The sequence below is a fragment of the Pangasianodon hypophthalmus genome, chromosome 29, assembly GCF_027358585.1.
Source record: "Pangasianodon hypophthalmus isolate fPanHyp1 chromosome 29, fPanHyp1.pri, whole genome shotgun sequence".
NCBI classification, from domain to species: domain Eukaryota; kingdom Metazoa; phylum Chordata; class Actinopteri; order Siluriformes; family Pangasiidae; genus Pangasianodon; species Pangasianodon hypophthalmus.
The window spans coordinates 4422542-4444225 of NC_069738.1; the positions used below are offsets into that span (position 1 = coordinate 4422542).

At 39.2% G+C, this 21684-nt stretch overlaps 2 protein-coding genes across 4 annotated transcripts in view; one reads left to right on the forward strand and one right to left on the reverse strand.

The window, feature by feature from the left end:
• Positions 1-4979: 4979 nt before the first annotated feature.
• On the reverse strand, positions 4980-11353 carry LOC113534507 (protein Tob2). Its single transcript, XM_026927370.3, has 2 exons — positions 11119-11353; positions 4980-7924 (listed from the first exon to the last, which is right to left on the reverse strand). The coding sequence occupies exon 2, from the start codon at positions 7644-7646 to the stop codon at positions 6462-6464; it is 1185 nt and encodes a 394-aa protein (XP_026783171.2). The 5' UTR covers positions 7647-7924; positions 11119-11353; the 3' UTR covers positions 4980-6461.
• A 2362-nt stretch (positions 11354-13715) lies between these two features.
• The window catches only part of LOC113534681 (aconitate hydratase, mitochondrial), an 18562-nt gene continuing 10593 nt past the window's right edge, over positions 13716-21684 (forward strand). For all 3 annotated transcript variants that reach the window (XR_008301266.1, XR_008301265.1, XM_034301559.2), the window contains exons 1-6: positions 13716-13820; positions 14761-14903; positions 16727-16985; positions 20524-20616; positions 20872-21030; positions 21531-21681. Coding sequence is in view for 1 of the 3 variants with exons in the window: in XM_034301559.2 (XP_034157450.2) it covers positions 13785-13820; positions 14761-14903; positions 16727-16985; positions 20524-20616; positions 20872-21030; positions 21531-21681 (841 nt within the window). In the remaining 2 variants the exon portion in view is untranslated. The remainder of the gene's footprint in view (positions 13821-14760; positions 14904-16726; positions 16986-20523; positions 20617-20871; positions 21031-21530; positions 21682-21684) is intronic.

Sequence of the window (21684 nt, forward strand, 5' to 3'; positions counted from 1 at the left end):
ATAGAGGGATGGAAGGAGGAAAAGATGAGAGGAGAAATAGCTGGATGAGAGTAAGGTATGTGTTTAAACATGAGATGTGGGCAGTGAGCAACAACACAAGGAAGAGGGAGAGAAGGATATTATTAGACAGAGGGAGGTAAAGGAGTGCTGGGAGCGAGGGATTATTACACGGACGACAGATAAGAAGAAACAAATGATCTACAGCATAACCTGGACTCAGAGAGAGTGAGAGAGAGAGAGAGAGAGAGAGAGAGATGAATAATGGAGGATAAAAGTGCAGTAAAGGTTTATGGGACAGGAGGAGGAGGAGTATGAGAGAGAGGTGAAGGACAAAACCAACCATCCATATGTGCACATCACTCACTCACACACACACACACACACACACACACACACACACACACACAGGGCAGCTTCTATAGACCGTAAAACACACAGTGCTTCCTTATGCATTTTCTCTTCCTCCACTGACCTCCATTTTGTTCTGCAGAATAATGAACTCATTTACTCTCTGGTTCCGTCTCAAACTGTCTCACTGTACACTACTTCACTTCACTATCTAGTGCCTCAGTGTGTGTAATGTAGTGTAAAACGTCCCAAACGGAGATATTACTGTAACCTTTCTCACACACGATACAGGAAGAGTAGACCATTTTAAAACCCAAAATATCCACTAAACTCTCTGCTTCTAATTTGCGTGAATCTGTGAAGTGTCAGCTTTCTCACTCGCATCTTTTTCAGATCTGAACTGATCACATGGCGTGTACGTTAGCACGGATAATGCTACGTTACAGATCCGACACTGTACGCTACAGCTCGTGATATTTGTTAAATAAACATCTGCTAAACTACTAGCTAGCTAAACTCCGCTAGACGTTACCTTTGCTAGCTAGCTGCCTGACTAGCATTCTCCTGTGTCCTAGATGTTTACATTAAATTTACATCACAGTGCTGTAGAATCCTAGATTCTGATTGGTCAGAAGGTGTTGATTAATTTTCTATAAACAGCAGCTCTGACAGTAGCGCAGGTTTATATTAATGCGCACGTTATCGTTTCTATAGTAACAGCTCATTCACATGGAGGGCGATCCACATAAACAGATTTAAACACGTGTGTAACTGTTGATATGGTGACGTTGATGTAAGGAGACTTACAGAAAAGTTTATTTAACATTTATGGAAGGAGTCTCCAGTGTCAGTAAGGGAAAGTCTTCAGGACAGAGAGTCCCAGTTTCTCTGTAAAGTGACAAACATTGTAATTTTTTTTTGTCTTATTAACTTTAAGAAAGAAAAAAGAGAAGCAGGTGAAGGAACGACTGTTTATAGCTGCTATAACGTAAGTGAGAACAGGAACTTGTTTCGTGGGTGTTACACAACATTAAATGTAACTATAAATGGATAAAACGGATCGTTTTTTTAGTAAATAAATTGTTAGTGTTGGCAAATTGCTGTAGTATAAGAGGAAGAAAACACTTCACGACATGCTGTAATAGGAAAAAAATCAACTTTGGTGTGATAACAGTAACTCGGCTTTATGTCGGCTCACATCACACCACTGTCACTGATTATTTTCCCATAACAGCATGTTCCCAAGTGTTTTATTCCTTACATCTCTTATACATTTCAGTTACAAAATATAATACATGTGCCTGAGAATTGAAAAAAAAAAGAAAAAAAAAAAGAAATGCTAATATTGCTAAAAATGACTGATGCTTACCACACAGCAGTGAAACTACAACCAGGTCACTTTATTTCTCATGCTTTCTTTCATTTTTTTCACATTTTATTACAAAGTGTTTAAAAAAGGAGAATGGGATACAGTAAGAAATTGCTGTAGTAAGCTCCCGGTGTGGGAGACGCACAGAAAACTGGTCATTGCATTTCAGATGAGAAATGTTTCAGGACATCAGAATCAAAATACAGACAAAAAGTGTCAATATAATCGTACTTTATCATTTATAGCCATTTATTCATCATTGATAAACTTTACATAGAAAATAACCATTTTTCTGTTTTATTTCAAAGTGAAAAACAAGATACAGGAGGTTTATAAGCAAAAGACAGACGTCTCGGATAGAAAACTCTGTCAGACGTAGGTCCAGTGTATCCTTGAAGCAAGGTTGGTAATGTAAGTTTCACATTAAAATGCTCTTTATCCATTAAATTCATCACATGTAATTAAATCTAATTAAACAAATACCCAAAACATGCAAACATCGTTCATAATGAATGCAAATTTATTCAGTATGTTAGCATTATGCAAATGACTTCTCAGAAACTTTGTATTCTTTGTTGAGGCTGTCTTCGTTGTTGCTGATAAGCATTTTTGAGTCAAGGGTTTAAACCCCCAACAGCAAGCGGCTTTAAAAATATCACTCAGTAGCATTGAGAATCGTAACATTCTCCATTTATGGCTCTATTTCTTTGTCTCTCAGGTCCTAAAAGGCCAAACGAGCACGAGTTCCCACACTTAGGTGTGTTGGAATAAAAGATTTGCATAAACCTCTGAAGAATGTAAATAGTCCTCGAATGCAAATATTTAACTAGACATCACCAAAAGACGGCCGCGCCCTCGCCTCATGATGGACGCGCGCTCGGATCGGGACATTCACAGCACGTTCGGTCGATCCTTGCTTCATCTTCTGCAGCTCAAACGTTACAGAGACATTTAAGGCAAATCAACACACACGCCAATGTGACGTCCTGCTTTCTCGCCACACACCTAGTCTACAGGAAGTGGCAGGTGGAAAGACAGCAGGGATTACAATTACGTATTACAGCGAAGCAGCGATCTACCACTGCTCTTGGCCAGGAGTCAGATCCCAGGCCAGCACCGCTCTCTTTAGTAGCGCGTGTTCATAATTCCCTACCCTATGTTAACCCTTTTCTAACGTGAGCTCCATGACTGCTGAAAATATATATTTCTCATTAAGCAAAATTAACTAGGTAAAGAGGTCCTGTGCACATCTTTTTTTTTTTTTTTTCTTCTTTTTTTTTTTTTTTAAATCCCACTCCAACACTTACTTTTGTTTGTAGCTGCTTGTGATATTTTCTAATGAATTCAGTTAGCTCTATTTTGCAAAATGTACGCAAAGTAACGTAAACCACAGCAACACTAACCAGGATAAAGCCGTGACCGTATTTCGTCCCATGAGCTTCATATCTGACTATACGAGGGGAAAAAAAAAAAAAAAAAAATGATGATCTATGCTGAGCAAAATTTAAAAAGCTGGTCAGAGTCAGCCTGAATAAACAGTAACAAAACTACAAAATGTGAAATACGTCCAGATTCAACCGGTCATGATGGTGCTGAAAACCTGACCCTTACCACCCTGCAATCTCAGAAATAAAAGGTACCAAACTGGACTTTTCCTTGTTACTGGGGTGGTACCATCAAGGGGATGTGCTTAATGTGGATAATGTGAATAATAGTGTATTATTAATAAAAAAATTAAAGTATATAATTAGACTTTAAGGACCACCTTTAAAGCTTTACTCTAAAAGCTTTTACTGTAAAAGCTAAGGGTACCACCTTAGCAACAAGGAAAAGTAGAGTTGAGTACCATTATTTCTGAGAATATACATGAAAATTAATCGGGACCAGGTTCCCAAAACCATTATATCTCAGCTGGTAGAGAGAGAGAGAGAGAGAGAGATTTTAACATGATGCTCTCTCTACCAAGGCTTTTTGGAAAACCAGCCCAGATCAACAACTCAAACTGGCAAGATGAAATAGAACAACATGACCACATTCTAAGCTGGCTCCACAATGTACGATTTTTGACACAGTTTTTCTTAGAACGAATAACATGAGACCAAAGATAGTCGCCACTGAGACCAAAGATAGTCGACAACATAAGTTCTGGCAGTGTGAGAAATGTTTCATTAAAGTCTGCTACGGTACTCGTCTAAAGGCCACCAATAGGAGGACGGCGTAAGATTACGCAAAGCTCACCGGATTGTGCTGCGTGATCACGTAAGCAAGAACAACTCGCAGGTCTATCGCTAGAGGATCTTCATCGTATATACGGACATGGACAGCACACTGTACCACACAGTCTGTTGTAGAATTCAAGATTTTATTGGGAACATCTAGGGTTAGCGTGATAATAATCTTAAAAGGCTGCCTAGATCTGACTGTGTAAAACCGGCTTTAGTCGAGGCAGACCATCTTACATTTCCTTCTTAGTAAAGGTAGTCATTAGATATGGCTGAATCTGTTGAGTGGGTGGAAGGAGCTTTGCAGTGGGGATTTTAAAAATCAGCTTTGCGTGATGTAATGAGAGAGGAAGCTACCGTAAAAGGATTTAGCCGCCCGAGTGACGCTCAGCCTCACGTCAAATCCCAGCCAACATCTGGCCTGAACATTGAGGTAGCCAGAATGTGAGACCTCTGCTCAACGAGGCTTAACATTATAATGTAGGGGAAAGAAACGCTTTATTGGAATAGCTGATAGCATTTGGCAGTGGTACTCAGCCAGCTGGGAGCAATGAGGGACCAGGCACGAGCCCAAAATATATTTTATTTTGAGTCTAGAGATCTGTACTGCTATGGTTTATGCAAATGGACACCAGTGAACGAATTTGAGTACACAAACTGGTCAATAACTCCCTCTTAAACCAGCCAGCTGTCATTATTAAAATCCTGATAATCCCAAAACACAAACACATCACACACACCTCATACCCGTCTTCAATTCAACAATTTCCATACAACAGGTACAATACACAATACTTTGTTAAACACACTTTATTTGTTTCAACTTGCATATTATATGAAATTTAAATTTTTTATATATATATATATATATATATATATATATATATATATATATATATATATATATATATATATATATATATATATATATATATATATTTCATTAATTATAGTTGTTTCTGGAAAAATAACCTCAGCACATAAGAAACTAAATAAAGGATATCTTAACATAAGAAATATATACACGTTATAGTATATACTGTATATAATATCTTTTACAAATGCCTTTAGATTCTCTCTTGAAAAAACACACAGGAAAAAAATATAGAAAAATCGTAAATAAATTACAAATGAATGTAAAAAAATACATCCAGTTTAAACCAGCCATAATTGCAAACCTCTGGACCCTTACAACCAAAAATAAACTAATCCACTCAAAATGGTGGTCATGAAATGGACTGACACAGTAATATGAGGAACATAGTAAGGATGGTTCGGTAGTTATAGCTTAAGCAGATATCTATCTATCTATCTATCGAGAAAGCTTTCAGTCGAGGCAGATTATCAACCATCTCCATGATTGCAAGAGTTTCATTGTGGATCAATGGACTTGGTAATGTCAGCTATTAAAAGGTCATAAAGAACAAACATCCATTCTCTTAAGACATTACAGGATCTTTGTGTCTAATATGTAAAACATCTAAACCTCTGATGAGGATGAAGAATAACGAAGAAGAATCCTAACATCTAACTGCTCAACACCCACTTAGATAGAAATTAGATTCACATTCATAGTGTGATCCAAACCCAACTTCAACTCTGAAGGACACCAAGCTCAGCAATCCAAGTGCCATGTTTTGAGCTACTGCCAAAGGTTATAGCTGCCCATACACACATTCCCATCATTCCATCCTTCCCAAAGCCACATCATTTATCATGAGCCTATCTGCTATATTGAGTCCCATCCACCCGAGTCCTGTCCTCTTACCTTCACGCACTGCTGGCTCTGTCTTCCTACAGGAGACCAACACTACCATGTTAACAGTCATCTTGCCACCGCCTTTAACTAGACTACTTCCCCCCTCTTTGAACCATATTTATGGCTTTTAAATATGAAAACACAATCTTCCTGAACAGTTTCACAGCTTTAAAGCATTACCCCATTTGACTTCTCAAAAACTAGGCCCGATACCCATAGTGTGCATTGTGTCCTGACTATGTACTCGTATAAACCACAGAACGAAAAAGAAAAAGAAAAAACAATGCAAGATTTGTGTTGGCACAAAAATATCCCCCCCACCCCCCCACAGTGAGGCTTGACTAGACAGCTTATAGCAAAGTCCCAACCTCTCTGCTTTCCAGAACCTTCCAACAAAATATTTGCTCTCAACATGATTAAATTGAAGCATGAAGCTTTTTTCACAGCATGAAAGAGCAGTGTTGGAACAAGCTCATGCTGCTCAGCCAGGGTACAGAGAACTATACCTTAGTGAGGAACACCCAGATCAAATTAGCATTCAATGCAAAACATCTGTGCAGCAGGAGGCTGGTTATTTCCCATTGGCTTGGGAGAAAGGAAAAGAATTATCCTTGAATAGAAATAAAGATCTATGGAGGGAAAAAAAAAATCATAAGTGGTTTTAGTAGTCATAACACCATCTTAACTTTATGTATTAGTAACAACTGGTGGAAAAATTCATAAAAAAAATTCCCAGAAGACATCTTTTAAGCATTGTGAACACTTAGTTGGCCAATACTACAGGTTGGAAAGCTTGGCTGGAGTACTGCAGGTTGTAGCCCCCCAGACCCTCCATGAAGGAAATTCCACCGCTGCCTCCCATGACACCCATTGCATGGCCTGGTGGTGGGCTAGATAATGGATCAAAGGTGGCATGTGGGTGAGCAGGGCCTGAAAGCGGTGCCTGGAATGGGCCGGCGTGGGTCAGGTGCGGAGCCTCAGCTTCAAAATAAAGAGGCCCCTGCGAGGCAGGGTAGACAAACTCTTTGGCATTGGGCGAGAGCTGGCTAGAGACTGGACCAGCCAGGGAGTGCATGGAGAGAGATAGGGGCTTGTGCTTCACCAGTCCTGGTGGTGAAATGGAGGACATTGCGGTGGGTGAATGGCTCAGCATTCGCTGCTGAGGCACGCCGACACTGCCAGATCCACCCACCACCCCGGATCCCATGCATTTCTTCATCTTGGTGGAGCCGAACTTGGTGGCAGCAAAGCTGGCCGTGGTGAAGGTGATTTGTTGTGGAACAGGACGGGAGCTAGGTTGGGCAGCTGGGTGTGGGTAGGGCATCCCTGTACTGGGTGGAGACGGAGAGGAGGCGTTGGAGTGCACAGTGGGATCCGCTGGAGTACTGGAGCCTGCGTAGCTGAACAGACCTTGACAGAGAGGTGTGGGTGAATTAGAGAGAGATGGAAGCATGACTGGTGATGCCTGGCCACCAATGGGCACAAAGACCTGAGCGTCTGGGTTGAAGCCCAAATTCTTCCCATCTTCCAGCTCCATATCTCCTTTACAAAGCCCTCCTAAGCATTCTGATATTTCAGCTTCACCCCCCAAACCTGGCGGATCTTCCATGTAGAGAACTTTCACAGCCCCTTTCTCACCAATCTGATAGGACACTTCATAAGGGTCGATCCAGATGCTGAGCTCTGGAGGGACATTGGCACGGACTTCCTCCATGTCCAACCCACTCCGTCTGGCTGCCAAGTCCACCACGGGGTCCCCAGGGACTCCGAGATGAAGGCAGCGGAAGGCAGAACCACGTAATGGAGCCTCCGGGTACCAGTGACCTTCAAAACGCGACACCAGGATGCGTTCCAGCTCCTCTCCGAAAAGGTCTGCTCTTCGCCGTGGGAGCTTGTTGTACAAATAGGACACTATGAAGTTCAGTGCAACTTTTACCTCTAAATGCATGGCTGAAGAGAGAATTAAAGGGTCCAGAACACAATGCTCACGTCCTGAATCTCTCCGGCCAGAACAGGCCTACAACAGTTTCCACATCTCTTGTAAAAGATGCAGAGGGGGGTAAAAATCCTTGAAGAAGGTGGTAAAGAGTGTGCAGCTTAAAAACAACTTTCGTTTCAGTGGAGAACGTCCAGATTTGATTGGTCCCATACACAAAGCTCTGACCTGCTACACCACACTGGGCTTACGGAAAGCCTGGACGTCTCACAAGACCCACTTTCTCCAATCTGAAAAGGATGCAAGAAAAGAAATTACCATTCAGATACCAAACACTGGGGATAAGAGGGTATAAGATTGGGCGTGCGTTTTAGCAGATGCTATGGCTGAGGCAGCAATCTATGCTTATCTCAAATCCCTCATCTAGTCCTGCTGGCAGCAGCTCGAGCACACTGAAAGCAAGATAGAAAAAGTGCAAGAGTGCAACACTGAAAGCCAGATAGAAATGAGTGTGTACACTGCTAATACAAACATCTAGAATTGCACGTCAACCATATACCTGAAAATCTTTAATCCAGGTAAACACAAAAAAAAAAAAAAAAAAAAAAAAAAAAAAACTTTACTATTTAAACCATTTAAAAAAATTCCCAGTGAAGGATGGGTACAAATAATGGCCAGGGCTGGGAGAGTTCATTACTGAGACTGTTAGCTAGCTAGAGGCATAGAAGAGTTAGCAAGCTAGTCATGGCTTAGTCTCGTCAACAATTAAGACAATCTTTCAAAGTTAAACCGAAATTTACCCTTTGACAGAAAGAACTCTCAGGCAATGTGGTGCATAAAAAGAACAAATGAACAGAATTAAAATGTCAAACATGAGGCATAACATTCATTTTAATCTCATCTAGAAGTGGCTTTGCACACAGAGCTTATTTCATCACTCTAATAAAATTTATATGATTGTATACAGTGGTAATGTTTATAATAACCTGAAAGTCCAATACAGCCACTTTGCACGATATATTTAATCACTTATAGTGAGAAAGCACATAAACGAATGCCATCTCGGCCAATATGAAACGAATGAATCGCGTGTGTACAATAATTAAAGATGATTACTCAGTTTCTGGATTTTTGTTGTTTTACACTGAATTTAATGTCAAACGTGCTTGAAGGAGTTTTACTCAACAATCAGGGCCGAAGCACTACTGGGGTCTGCGCGTTAAATTCAGGAAAACAAAATAAACCCAAGAAACAGAAAACTATGAACGAGAAACCAAAAAAGCAAATAAAAACAGGTTTAAGAAGGATGGAAGCCACAGACATGTGTGCAACAGCTTTGAAAAAAGTTATATATTTCTCATAGCCTACCAGCAAACCTTCTGCCTCTGAAACTATACAGTGTTGTGTGTTAAGATCAGCAAAATGATGTTTGATGGCACTGAAAATGAATAAGCCCTGCTCCTTGAATGAGATGACACGGTCTTCGACTTGCGTAACCCTGTTGAAGAATCCATCTTAAGCTTACCAGCTACCGAAACACAGGCGGAGCTGGTCAGACTGGTAGGCCATCTTCACCAGGTGCGAGTTTCTGAATGACCTCTATCAATGCTACATAGTAGATAAACTATCTTAAATAAAATAGCATCGATCAGAACAGTTAATTAAGTTGTACGGAAATAGTTACAACTATAAAATTAGTAGCTGGTAAAGACTGTCTACCAGTTTGGCCAGCTCAGACTGTGTTTTGGCAGCCGATTATCAGTCAGGCCAAGCTAGAGGTTTTTTTGTTTTGGTTTTTTTGTAAAATACACTAGTAACATTTTGTTTACAGTTTCAAATGACAAACTGTATCACCGCATTTTTCTGTCTTTTACATTATTAATGAAATTCGCTGGATTTTTTCCCCCTTTAAAAATAAATAAATAAATAAATAAATGAAATAAATAAAAAATCAATACTTGTCGCCTGATCAAGATGGCCGACTCTTGTTGAAACTACGACTCCCAACACCCCCCGCGCCGTGACGTCATAACCGTGCGTATCCGCCTCCGCTTTATCAAAACAGACTGGGCGAATTCTGCTAACTGATAATGTCCTTAAACCGCAGTCATTTAAAAAAAAAAAAAAAAAACTACAGCTGTGCGTGTCGTGTCGGTACTTCTATAAAAGACGCATTTTCACTGTTTTATTACCCGAAATAAGCGAAGATAAGGAGAAAATGGAGATTTTGCTAGTGCTAGCAGGCTAATGCCGCAGGTTGATGTGTTGACTAATTGCTTTTAATGCGGTAGTTAAAGATGACTATTATTCATATTCCCGGGTGGATTATTCTTTTTTTTTTGTCCTTGGTTTCATTTTAAACGCACAGAAAACGTCGTGAATTGTGTCTTAGCAGTTTAACTCATCGAATGTAATAAAACCCAGCTGTCTAACTGACCATAATGTGTATTTATTTGTGTTAAATTCTCCTGTTTATGAAGCAGTGTGTCCTGATTAGTGTACATGCTGTCAGTCTGTTCTGTTCAGTGAAAAGCATTAATAAAGATGGCTTTACACTCACATAGTCAGCTCTTATATTCAATGTCACTCAATGTCATGCGATGCAAAAGTGCCCTGCCAAAATCAAGTGACTGAAATATACACAAACACGACCTGTTCATCCATCCATCAATTAATTAATCAATCAATCAAATCAATCCCTGCATTTTCCTCATTTCCTAAACTTCATCACCAGCAAACTTCAGCTCCTGAGATGTTTAATACCACACATTAGCCTGCACACATTCCCTCTAATATTAATGCAAAATGCATGCAAACTGTGTGGGAGGCTCAGGGTGTTGCTCAGTGGCCATCAGCAGGTGTTTGGTTTACATTAGCTTTGTTTATCCAGCTGGGAACCACAACAACACACACACACACACACACACACACACACACACACACACACACACACACACACACCTGACTACCAAAAATTTATAATGCAAGCACAAGCAAGACACCAAGCATTTCAAGTTCCACTCTGTGAGCAGATTATTGCATGATATGATAATCCATGAGGTGGATTTCAAATACAGGAGATTTTCTAAATTTATCTACATCTCAGCTGATCATGAACAACACACTGGAAAAATCTACAGTCCAGGAAATGTGCTTCCTAGGAATAAACCACTGACTACAAAGCAATACAGAGCATTCTAGCAATCATCATTTAAACAAGAGATCAGAAAAAAAAGACATCATCTAGACAATCTCAGGACATTTCTGATTAATCAAAAGCTTGGCACTCAATACAAACCTCTAAAAGACTAAAATGGACGCCATGGAGCTGAATCCACTCATTTAATATTAAAAGCCAAAGATAAAACACACTCATTTACACGATAAAGTTCAAAAATCACCATAGAAATCAGCAGACAATAAGGTCACACTCATACAGATACATTCCTATATTATAAAGAAGAACAGATCTATAGCTACTCACCAGTGATTGTTGTTATTATTATTATGATGATGATGATTATTATTATCTCTACATTTCCTGACACACGAATTGAAAACACGACGCTGGATATTTGTTTCTGCGACCTTATTAAGCTGATAAGACACTGAGATATATAAAAATTATAAAAGGTGGCATGTATAAGTGGTTATAAAGCGCGTTTGGACGCCGCACTCGCCCTATAGCGGCTCAGGGAAAGTTTACTGTTTGTCAACCTCGCGCATTTATACTCAGCACCTTCCGGGACACGCCCACATTCTGTGACGTCAGCAAGCCGGAACTACTTTCCGGCCTTTTATAGTATCATTTCTCACAAACTGTAATATATAACTATAATACTCATATTAATAACAAATAACACCAATAACAAACAAAAATGCAATAAATGAGTAAAGAAAAGAAATAAAAGTGAAATAGAAGAACAAAAATATAAAAATAGAAAAAAATTAAGTCAATCATTATTATCATTATTATTGTTGTTGTTGTTGTTGTTGTTGTTATCAATGTTTTTTCGTTTATTATTTATTTATTTATCTGTTAAATCATGTATTTGATTTTTATTTTAAATTACTATAAATACACACATAAGCCCTACTGAACACTTTTTTTTTTATTATTTTATTTTTTTGTTATTATAAGCCAACTGGTTTTGGTTAGTGGGTGAGGGGAGAGGAAGAAAACAACAACAACAACAAAAAAGGGAGGATAAAAATAAAATGAATTATAAATTACAACAATAATTAAACACTAATAAAAATAATATTAAAAATTAGTTATTGAGGATCAAAATGATCTCTGTGTTTATATGTATATTAATACTGCTAGATTGTGATTGATAAGATTTTTTAAATTTAAAGTGAAAATTAATCTTTAAATAAAGAATGATAATAGTATTTTTTTAAATAAATATTTTTATTGTACAAATCATCACTCAGTTACTTTCAAGTCCACATGTAACAATAGTGAAATAGGGCCATCAGTTATTATATTATATTATATTATATTATATTATATTATATTATATTATATTATATTAGAGTGAATAGTTGCTACTTTTTTTGGCGAGCTGATATCTCTGTATGAGGCTGTGCTGTGGTGTGCAAAGCTAAAAATATGAGCTGTGATAGCAACAGAACTTCTATTGGACAATAAAAAGCAAGAGCCAACTTTAATTGGACAAGTGCGAGCAGTCAGACTGGAGAGTAACAGCCTGCTTGGAAAAGTGCGTTATGGGTAGTGTAGTTTGTGCTAGTTATCTAAACCAGGCTCTTAAGCTTTTTGCAGCTAGGGATCCCTTTATCTGTTAAAAAAAAATAATAATATTTCATTATTAGGCTTATTATTTAAATGTGTCTGCTAATATCCTCGCTATTTATTTTTACTCCTGAACTTTCCACTGACAACACATTAGGTCCAAGTTGATTATTTAGAAATGACATCTTCAGATTTATCAAGGTTTTGGTTAAGTGACCAGTCAAAAAAAAAAAACAACTCAATATAAGGACAGCTTTGATAATGGAAGGTTGTGATTTCCACCGCTTTCCCAAAAAGAAGAAAATCACAGACCACCTGAGCTGCTTCGAGAACCACTGGTCTGAAAAACTTTCCTTCATCATCACGAAACGTAACTCATTTACCAGTGTGAAGTTACATCATCTGTCTTTTCACTTCTGTGACGAAATCAATACACTTGTTCTGTGGAGTACAATTTAATCCACACTTAGCTGTTTATTCTGGTTTACTGAACATGCTGAACATGATGATGTACTGAACCTTACACACCACATGCAGCATTTCAACAACAACAACAACAACAACAAGATATAAATGAAGGTTAAGCATCCTTCTATTGACATATTGCCTTCTAGGATGGTTTTATGATTATTATAATCTACTTCTGTCATTACTAACACTGAATAATCATTCAGTTCTGTATTTTCTAGAGGTTAATTCCAGTTGTGAAACTGACATCTCCAGATAATCAGCTTCTTTAATGAGGCCACATTCTGGACTTTCAGGGAAAGAGAGAAAAGAGACTCCATTTTTCCTAGAAATCTCAGCATGCAACTTATTTTAAAGAGTGGAATTGTTTGATTTGAATCCATCACAGTAAAGAACCCACTCTCAGCGTAACGTTAGGGGTTAATGTAGCACTGTAGATCACTTCATTTATTACTGTAGGACTGTCAGGAGAGCAGTTGGTGAATGTTGATTATTAAGTTTTATTTTGTTGTTATTGCATGAACTGAAAAGAAACTAAAAACTACAAGAATAATATCTTTTAAAAAATCTATATAAAATCTGTATAATATATCCAGGTAATACTCCTGAGTTATTTTTATTTATTTATTTAGTTAGTTAGTTAGTTAGTTAGCTAGTTAGTTAGTTAGTTAGTTATCTGCTTGTTTTTGTTTGTTTGTTTGTTTATTTATTTTTGACATGGGGTTTAACTTCATTTCAATACATCAGTTTAAGATAATCTTGCTATAATTATGTAATATAAATAATATACTTAATAAGTTAAACATAAATGCATATCGTTGTTTGACAAATAATTGAAATATTTTGATCGACTAACAGGATCCAGGGGTTTTAAAAAGTCGTGGGAATGACGTCATAATTCAGCGACACATTTGTCAGTAAACAAAATGGCGTCCTACTGTCTGACTGTCAGTCGATTACGGGTAAGTTACCGCTTTAAACACTATTTAATAATTCCGTCTCACACTTTGACATGAACTAGCAGCGCAAAGCCGCATCGGTGTGAAGGACAGCTGCTGTTGGAATTCACTAAAAAGATATTATAGAGTTGGAAATTTAATATTTCTTTCTCAGAGACTGGCTACGCAGTTTCTCGGGTCACCCTGTCGTATTCTCTTTCCACCCGTATTCCTGCAAATCCCGTTTTCCGCGCTAGGATTGGCTAGTTGTTTTACATTTCTACCTATTGATTGGTTAACAGTCCTTACTCGAAAGCAGAGAGCCAATCCCAGCTCAGGAGGCGGGATTTTCAGTCAGTTGCCGATAGCAACAGTCTAGCTGTCAAATCGGTTCCTGAATATGGCGCAGAACTTGTGACTGTTTGTCTGAAACAGATTCAGGGTTCTGTATAAATAATAACGCTCAGGAGGGATTCTTACATTCTAACCATCTTTAAATTACTTTATTGTGAAATACAGTTTTATCTGTTAATTACATAAGCAGATGTCTGAATAAAATCTCAAATGACATTCAAATAGTTATTTTTCTCACTCACTCTGTCTCTCTCTCTCTCTCTCTCACTCTCTCACACTCTCTCTCTCTCTCTCTCTCTCTCACTCTCTCTCACTCTCTCTGTCTCTCTCTCCCTCTCTCACTCTCTCTCATGTAGTTGTTTTCACACTGATTCTCTTATGCTGTTTGTGTGTTCTGTAAAATCATTTCCTGTTTATAGTTTATTACATGTACAGTAAATTACTCTTGTTGATGCATTTCTGAAGACTCAGGTTATAAATAAACGTGTGTGTGTATATGTGTGTGTGTGTGTGTGTGTATGTGTGTGTATGTGTGTGTATGTGTGTGTATGTGTGTATATGTGTGTATATGTGTGTGTGTGTGTGTGTGTGTATATGTGTGTGTGTGTAGCTTGTCCTGGGTGACACAGCCAGGCGGCTTCATGTCTCCTCCGCCCTCGGCTCCAAATCTAAAGTGGCGATGAGCCGATTTGAGCCCGGCTCCTCCGTCGACTACAACACACTGCTGAGCAACATCAACATCGTCCGGAAGAGGTCCGTAACCCGACAGTTACAGCAACAGTGACAGCGCACTCTCACTCGCACTCTCACTCGCACTCTCACTCGCACTCTCACTCTCACTCGCACTCTCACTCGCACTCTCACTCGCACTCTCACTCGCACTCGCACTCGCACTCTCACTCGCACTCCCACTCGCACTCTCTCTCGCACTCTCACTCCCACTCCCACTCGCACTCTCACTCTCACTCGCACTCTCACTCTCACTCTCACTCTCACTCGCACTCTCACTCCCACTCCCACTCCCACTCGCATTCCCACTCCCACTCCCACTCGCACTCTCACTCGCACTCTCACTCTCACTCTCACTCTCACTCTCACTCGCACTCTCACTCTCACTCCCACTCCCACTCGCATTCCCACTCCCACTCCCACTCGCACTCTCACTCGCACTCTCACTCTCACTCGTACTCGCACTCTCACTCTCACTCTCACTCGCACTCTCACTCGCACTCCCACTCGCACTCTCACTCGCACTCTCACTCTGACTCGCACTCTCACTCTCACTCGCACTCCCACTCGCACTCGCACTCGCACTCTCACTCGCACTCCCACTCCCACTCGCACTCGCACTCTGACTCGCACTCTCACTCTCACTCGCACTTTCACTCCCACTCCCACTCCCACTCGCCCTCTCACTCCGACTCGCACTCTCACTCTCACTCGCACTCTCACTCGCACTTTCACTCCCACTCCCACTCTCACTCGCACTCGCACTCTGACTCTCACTCGCACTCTGACTCTCACTCTGACTCGCACTCGCACTCTCACTCTCACTCGCACTCTCACTCGCCCTCTCACTCCCACTCGCACTCCGACTCGCACTCGCACTCTCACTCGCACTCTCACTATCACTCGCACTCTCACTCGCACTCGCACTCTCACTCGCACTCGCACTCGCACTCGCACTCTCACTCGCACTCGCACTCTCACTCGCACTCGCACTCTCACTCGAAAATATTTAATAACATTTATACAATAACAAAAATATTTGGTTTACTCTCTGTTGCTCACTGTGTTCCTCTGTCTCTCTCTCTCTGTCTCTCTCTCTCTCTTTCTCTCTATATCTTTCTCTCACTATATCTGTCTTTATATCTCTCTCTGTCTAACTATATCACTCCGTCTCTTTCTTTCTCTCTCTGTCTATATATCACTCTCTCTGTCTCTCGGTTTCTTTCTGTCTCTCTCTCTCTCTCTCTCTCTCTCTCTCTCTCTCTCTCTTTGTTTCTCTCTCTTTCTCACTCACTGTCCCTGTATCTCTCTGTCTCTGCCTTTCTCTCACACAAACTCTCTCTCTCTTTCTATCTGTATCTGTCTCTCATTATATCTGTCTCTATATCTCTCTATCTAACTATATCACTCCATCCCTCTTTCTCTCTCTGTCTATATATCACTCTCTCTGTCTCACTATATTTCTGTCTCTCTCTTTCTCTCTGTATCTGTCTCTCACTATATCTGTCTTATATATCTCTCTCTTTCTAACTATATCACTCCATCTCTCTCTTTGTCTGTGTATCACTCTCTCTGTCATGCTATGTCTCTCTCTCTCTTTCTCTCTGTTTCTATCTCTGTCTCTCTCTTTCTCTCTGTATCTGTCTGTCATTGTATCTGTCTTTATATCTCTCTCTGTCTAACTATATCACTCTGTCTCTTTCTTTCTCTGTCTGTCTGTATATCATTCTCTCTGTCTCGCTATGTGTCTCTGTCTCTCTCTCTCTCTCTCTCTCTCTCTGTCTCACAATTTCTGTGTCTCTCTCTCTCTGTCTCTGTCTCTGTCTCTCTGTCTCTCTCTCTCTCAGACTGAACCGTCCCCTCACTCTGTCGGAGAAGATCGTGTATGGACACCTGGATGACCCAGTGGGTCAGGAGATCACGAGAGGCCGTACGTACCTGCGTCTGCGTCCGGACCGTGTGGCCATGCAGGACGCCACGGCGCAGATGGCCATGCTGCAGTTCATCAGCAGCGGCCTGCCCAGAGTGGCCGTGCCCTCCACCATCCACTGTGACCACCTGATCGAGGCGCAGGTCGGCGGAGCCCAGGACCTGCAGAGGGCCAAGGTGGGGGCGTAGTAGTGTTTACTCTTACAGCACGTTTATTCTGCCTTCACACACCAGTTATTACTTTTTTTCCTTTATGTCACTCAAATAGCTGAGTTCCCTGCTGGTTCCCTAGTTACTGTATAAAATGCACACAAATCAGATTTCTCTCACTAAAGATTAACCTTCTGGCGGAAAATTGCTCACAGGTGCCAGAAAGAGCTTTTGTTCCAGCGCCTTGCATAAGTATTCACCCCCTTGAACTCTGTGACTCCTGATAGCAACTGGTTGCACACTTGAATGCAATCACGACCTTTTTTTTTTTTTTTTTTTTTTTTTTTTAAAACAGGTTTTTTGTAAATAATTTCCCAAACAATATTGTTTCCCCTCCAGTTCAGTATTATGGGATATTTTCCATAGATTCGTGACATATAATCCAATTACCATCATTTTGTGATGTTATAGTGAAGTGTGTGGCATTAGGAGCTCAGATACAGCGTCACACACTCTATGAATATGATATTTAATATGAATAAATCGGCGCACTAAACATCATGACCGTTTTAGCTCGTGACGCCACAGCGCTGTAGAATTCTCGGTTCTGATTGGTCAGAAGGTGTTGATTAATTTCCTGTAACAGCCGCTCTGACAGTAGTGCAGGTTTATATTGCACACGAATGACTATTGGGGTGAAGTTTTCTATAAGGAGACATGGAAGGAGTCTCCAGTGCCAGACATAAAGCTGTAACTTTAAGGATTCCGTCACAGAAAATGCGACAGACGGAGGAATTTAGCTTTGCGGTTTCAGGAGAGAGAAAAGAGAGCGATGCTAAATGAAAACAGGGACTAATTTGTTTCATGGACGTTCCACAACCTGAAATGTAACTATAAGCGGATAAAAAAAAAAGTATTACATGCTGTCCTTTAATAGGTGTTGGCAAATTGCAGCGGCGTAAGAGGAACAAAACATGAGGGTGGTAACAGGTGGTAACTGTTGTTGATTATTTTTCTATAACAGCATGACCCCTAAGTGTTTTATTCCTTGTGTCACTGTTGTTTGGAATTCAGTTTCATTTGATAACAGTATAAATTGTTTAAAATGGAAAATAAACCCTGTTAGACTGTTAATAATGACACAGAAGATAACACTTCCTGTATCTGCAATGTCACAGCAAGATTGCAGTTACAAAATTAGGAAATGATCACATATCTTTTAGTTATAATAATAATAATAATAATGTGATATTCCTATAATATAATAAGAAAAAATGACAAACTCTGACACTGCTGATGTTTTAAAACTGCGGATCATGTGATCATGTGCGTGATCGGGATGTTTGATGAATGACTGGAGTTTCTGGTACGTTTGAATTTCAGATGCTGTAACTGGTCCACAGTTAAATCAGGGTCATGGAGTGCATTAAGGTTTCAGCTGGTGAAACTGAAGCGGTTCAGGAGTCTCAGAGGGAATATTCAGTGTTTTTAAAGAGGAGGGAGAAGTGGAGCTTTAACTCCACTGATGCAATGAGATGTAAGACCTGCTCGAAAAACAATAAAGCACAGAGAAGTAAAGTTAATGATACAGAGATACTGAAGACACAAGAACAGAAATGCCGTGAGGAAGCAGGAGGAGGTGGGATTAATGAGCAGAGTTTACTGCTCACATCGCACAGACTCTTAACTGTAAAGGAACAGAGAGAAAAAGAAACAGACAGACTCAGAGGAGAGAAATAAGATTATAGGAAGATAGATAGATTATAGATTATAGGAATAATAAGGTTATTATTCATTTAGTTTCATTTGCAGAATTATTCTCAAAGCGAGCAGAAGGAGCACAAAACTGAAGAGATTCATAGATAATCACCTACATAATACAGACATCTAAAGACACATAATACAGGACACACACGCAGCTGATAAAATGAGAATGTTCTGGAAAGACCAAGGAAAAACAGTTCAGTGTGAATGTCTATTTGTTAAATTGTCATTCATTAATAAATAAAAAAATTGTTAATGAGGAACAGAACACTTCAGGACAAAACTCCAGCATGTTAACAGTAACTCTGCTTCATCACAACGCCTTGAAGTTGATTCATTTCCTGAAACAGCATGATACCAAATGTTTTATTCAAAGAAAGCATAATCTTTTCGAGTCTAAGCATAATCAGGCTAAAGTCTAGCTCTGCTCAGTAATTAACCCTTGATTTATATCACATTCTGTTATTTGTTCAAATGTTATAGCAGCACTTGTGTAACTGGTGCTTTCACACTTGCCCTTATTTCTCAGTTATCACCTCACTTTACTATAGATAAATAGATACTTATAGATACTTTAGATAGATAGATAGATAGATAGATAGATGTACTTTATTGATCCACAAGGGGAAATTTGGGTGCCTTAGCAGCAAAGGACATTGAAGTACTAGACAAAGGTATAACACTCAACATATCAGTAATTACTATTAGTAATTAATATCAGTAATTACGTATATATTATATATATATATATATTATACATTGCCATGTAATAAGGTGCACAAATCCAAGGTGTTGTAGAGCCTGATGGCAGCTGGGAGAAATAATGTGTAATACTATACAGTGTGTGACGCAATAGGTAATATTAAATGTAATATATGTAATACTCTACCATACTACACTATATATAGGTGGTACTATAGAAAGTATTATATGTAATAATATATATAATACTATCAGTAATACTATATGTTATACTATACTATACTATACTATACTGTAGTATATTCAAGATTCAAGATCTTTATTGTCATATGTACTTTGGTACAATGAAATTCCTGTTTTGTTTTGTTTTTTCTCACGAGAAAGACAGGTTAGAAGGGCAACAAACAATAAATTACAAAGACAATAAAAATACAAAAATATACAATAAGGAAGAAAAGCAGGATGAATAATAAAAGTAAACAATACACAATAGTAAAAGTCAATTTACAGTATGAATAAGAGAACCTGCATTTAATATATATATAAAATACTTTACTACAGTACTATTTATGTATAGTATAGTATAATATAGTATATATATAGACAATACTATAGGTAGTATTATATGTAATAATATATATAATACTATAGGTAATGTGATATGTAATACTATACAGTTATAGTATAGTGCTATAGGTAACACTATTGGTAACACTATACATAATACTATAGGTAATATTACATGTAATTCTATAGGTACTAGAGGTATATTCTGACCAATCAGAATCAAGAATTACACTGCACTTTGGTATACATTAAACTAACTGCATAATATTCAACAGCTGGCATTAGACATCCATAATAAGTGAATTTGGAAGGAACATATTTTCTGGGTTTTTTTACTGTCAGTACTGAGAAATGTGCATCATTCCTGTCTGGAATCTCACACACACACACACACACACACACACAGATACAGTAGATAGAGGTTAGGTTGAAAAGCCATTCTGGAGGCCATTTTGTTTAGCACTTTGCGGTAGAGCCGGCTCATTATTTAGACCATGGGTTAAAAGTTATATCTTTTCTTTCTGGATGGCAGGAAGTGAATCAGGAAGTCTATAACTTCCTGGCTACAGCTGCAGCCAAGTACGGTGTTGGATTCTGGAAACCGGGATCAGGAATCATTCATCAGGTACACAGACCTTTAACTCGAGCTCACACACTCTGACCTGTTTAACTATATGCTCAGATTCAGATAGAGACTCTCTCTCTCACACACACACACACACACCATGTCAGACACGGTAGTTGTATAGTGATCAATTCTTTAAGTTGTAAGCAATCCAAGAAAAACAGATATTTTATTTTATATGTTATTATTATATAATATTTCATGTGAAAAGCATGTAGTAGTTGGGTTTAATGAGCTCATCTGATTGGTTCCTAGATTATTCTGGAAAACTTTGCATACCCAGGAGTGATGCTGGTTGGCACAGACTCTCACACACCCAACGGAGGCGGGCTTGGGGGCATCTGCATCGGAGTGGGCGGAGCCGACGCCGTGGATGTCATGGCGGGGATTCCATGGGAGTTAAAGTGCCCCAACGTGTGTTCAGGAAAAACAGTCTAGACCTAGAGCTCTTTCTCTCTTGCATGCTTTCTTTATCTGTCTCTCTTTCTTCTCTCTTTCTTGTTTTGTTTCTGTCTCTTGGTTAATCCTTCTCTTTTCCTTTCTTCCTCTCATTTTCTTTTTTTCTCTTTGTCTCATTTTCTTTCTCTCATTTTCTTATTTCCCCTCTTTCTTGCTTTCTTGCTTTCTTTCTCTCTGTCTCTTTCTCTCACTCTTTTGTTCTCTCCCTATCTCTCTCCTTTTCTTTTTGCAGTGGAATTGATTCATTTTCTTTCTCACCCTGACTCTTTTAATTATTATATTTTAATCATTGTTACAATGCAAGAATCAGTAGTTTGACTTTTTCAGTGACATTTGATTAACCCAATAAAGTTTTTTTTTTTTTAAATGCAAAATTCTCTCTCTCTCCCTCTCTCTCAAATACTTTATCATTTTCTTTCTTGTTCTCTCTCTCTCTCTCTCTCTCTGGGGTGTAGGTGATTGGGGTGAAGTTGACCGGCTCTCTCTCTGGCTGGACGTCTCCTAAAGACGTCATTCTGAAAGTAGCAGGTATTCTGACTGTAAAAGGAGGCACAGGCGCTATAGTGGAGTATCACGGACCAGGAGTTGACTCCATCTCCTGTACAGGTA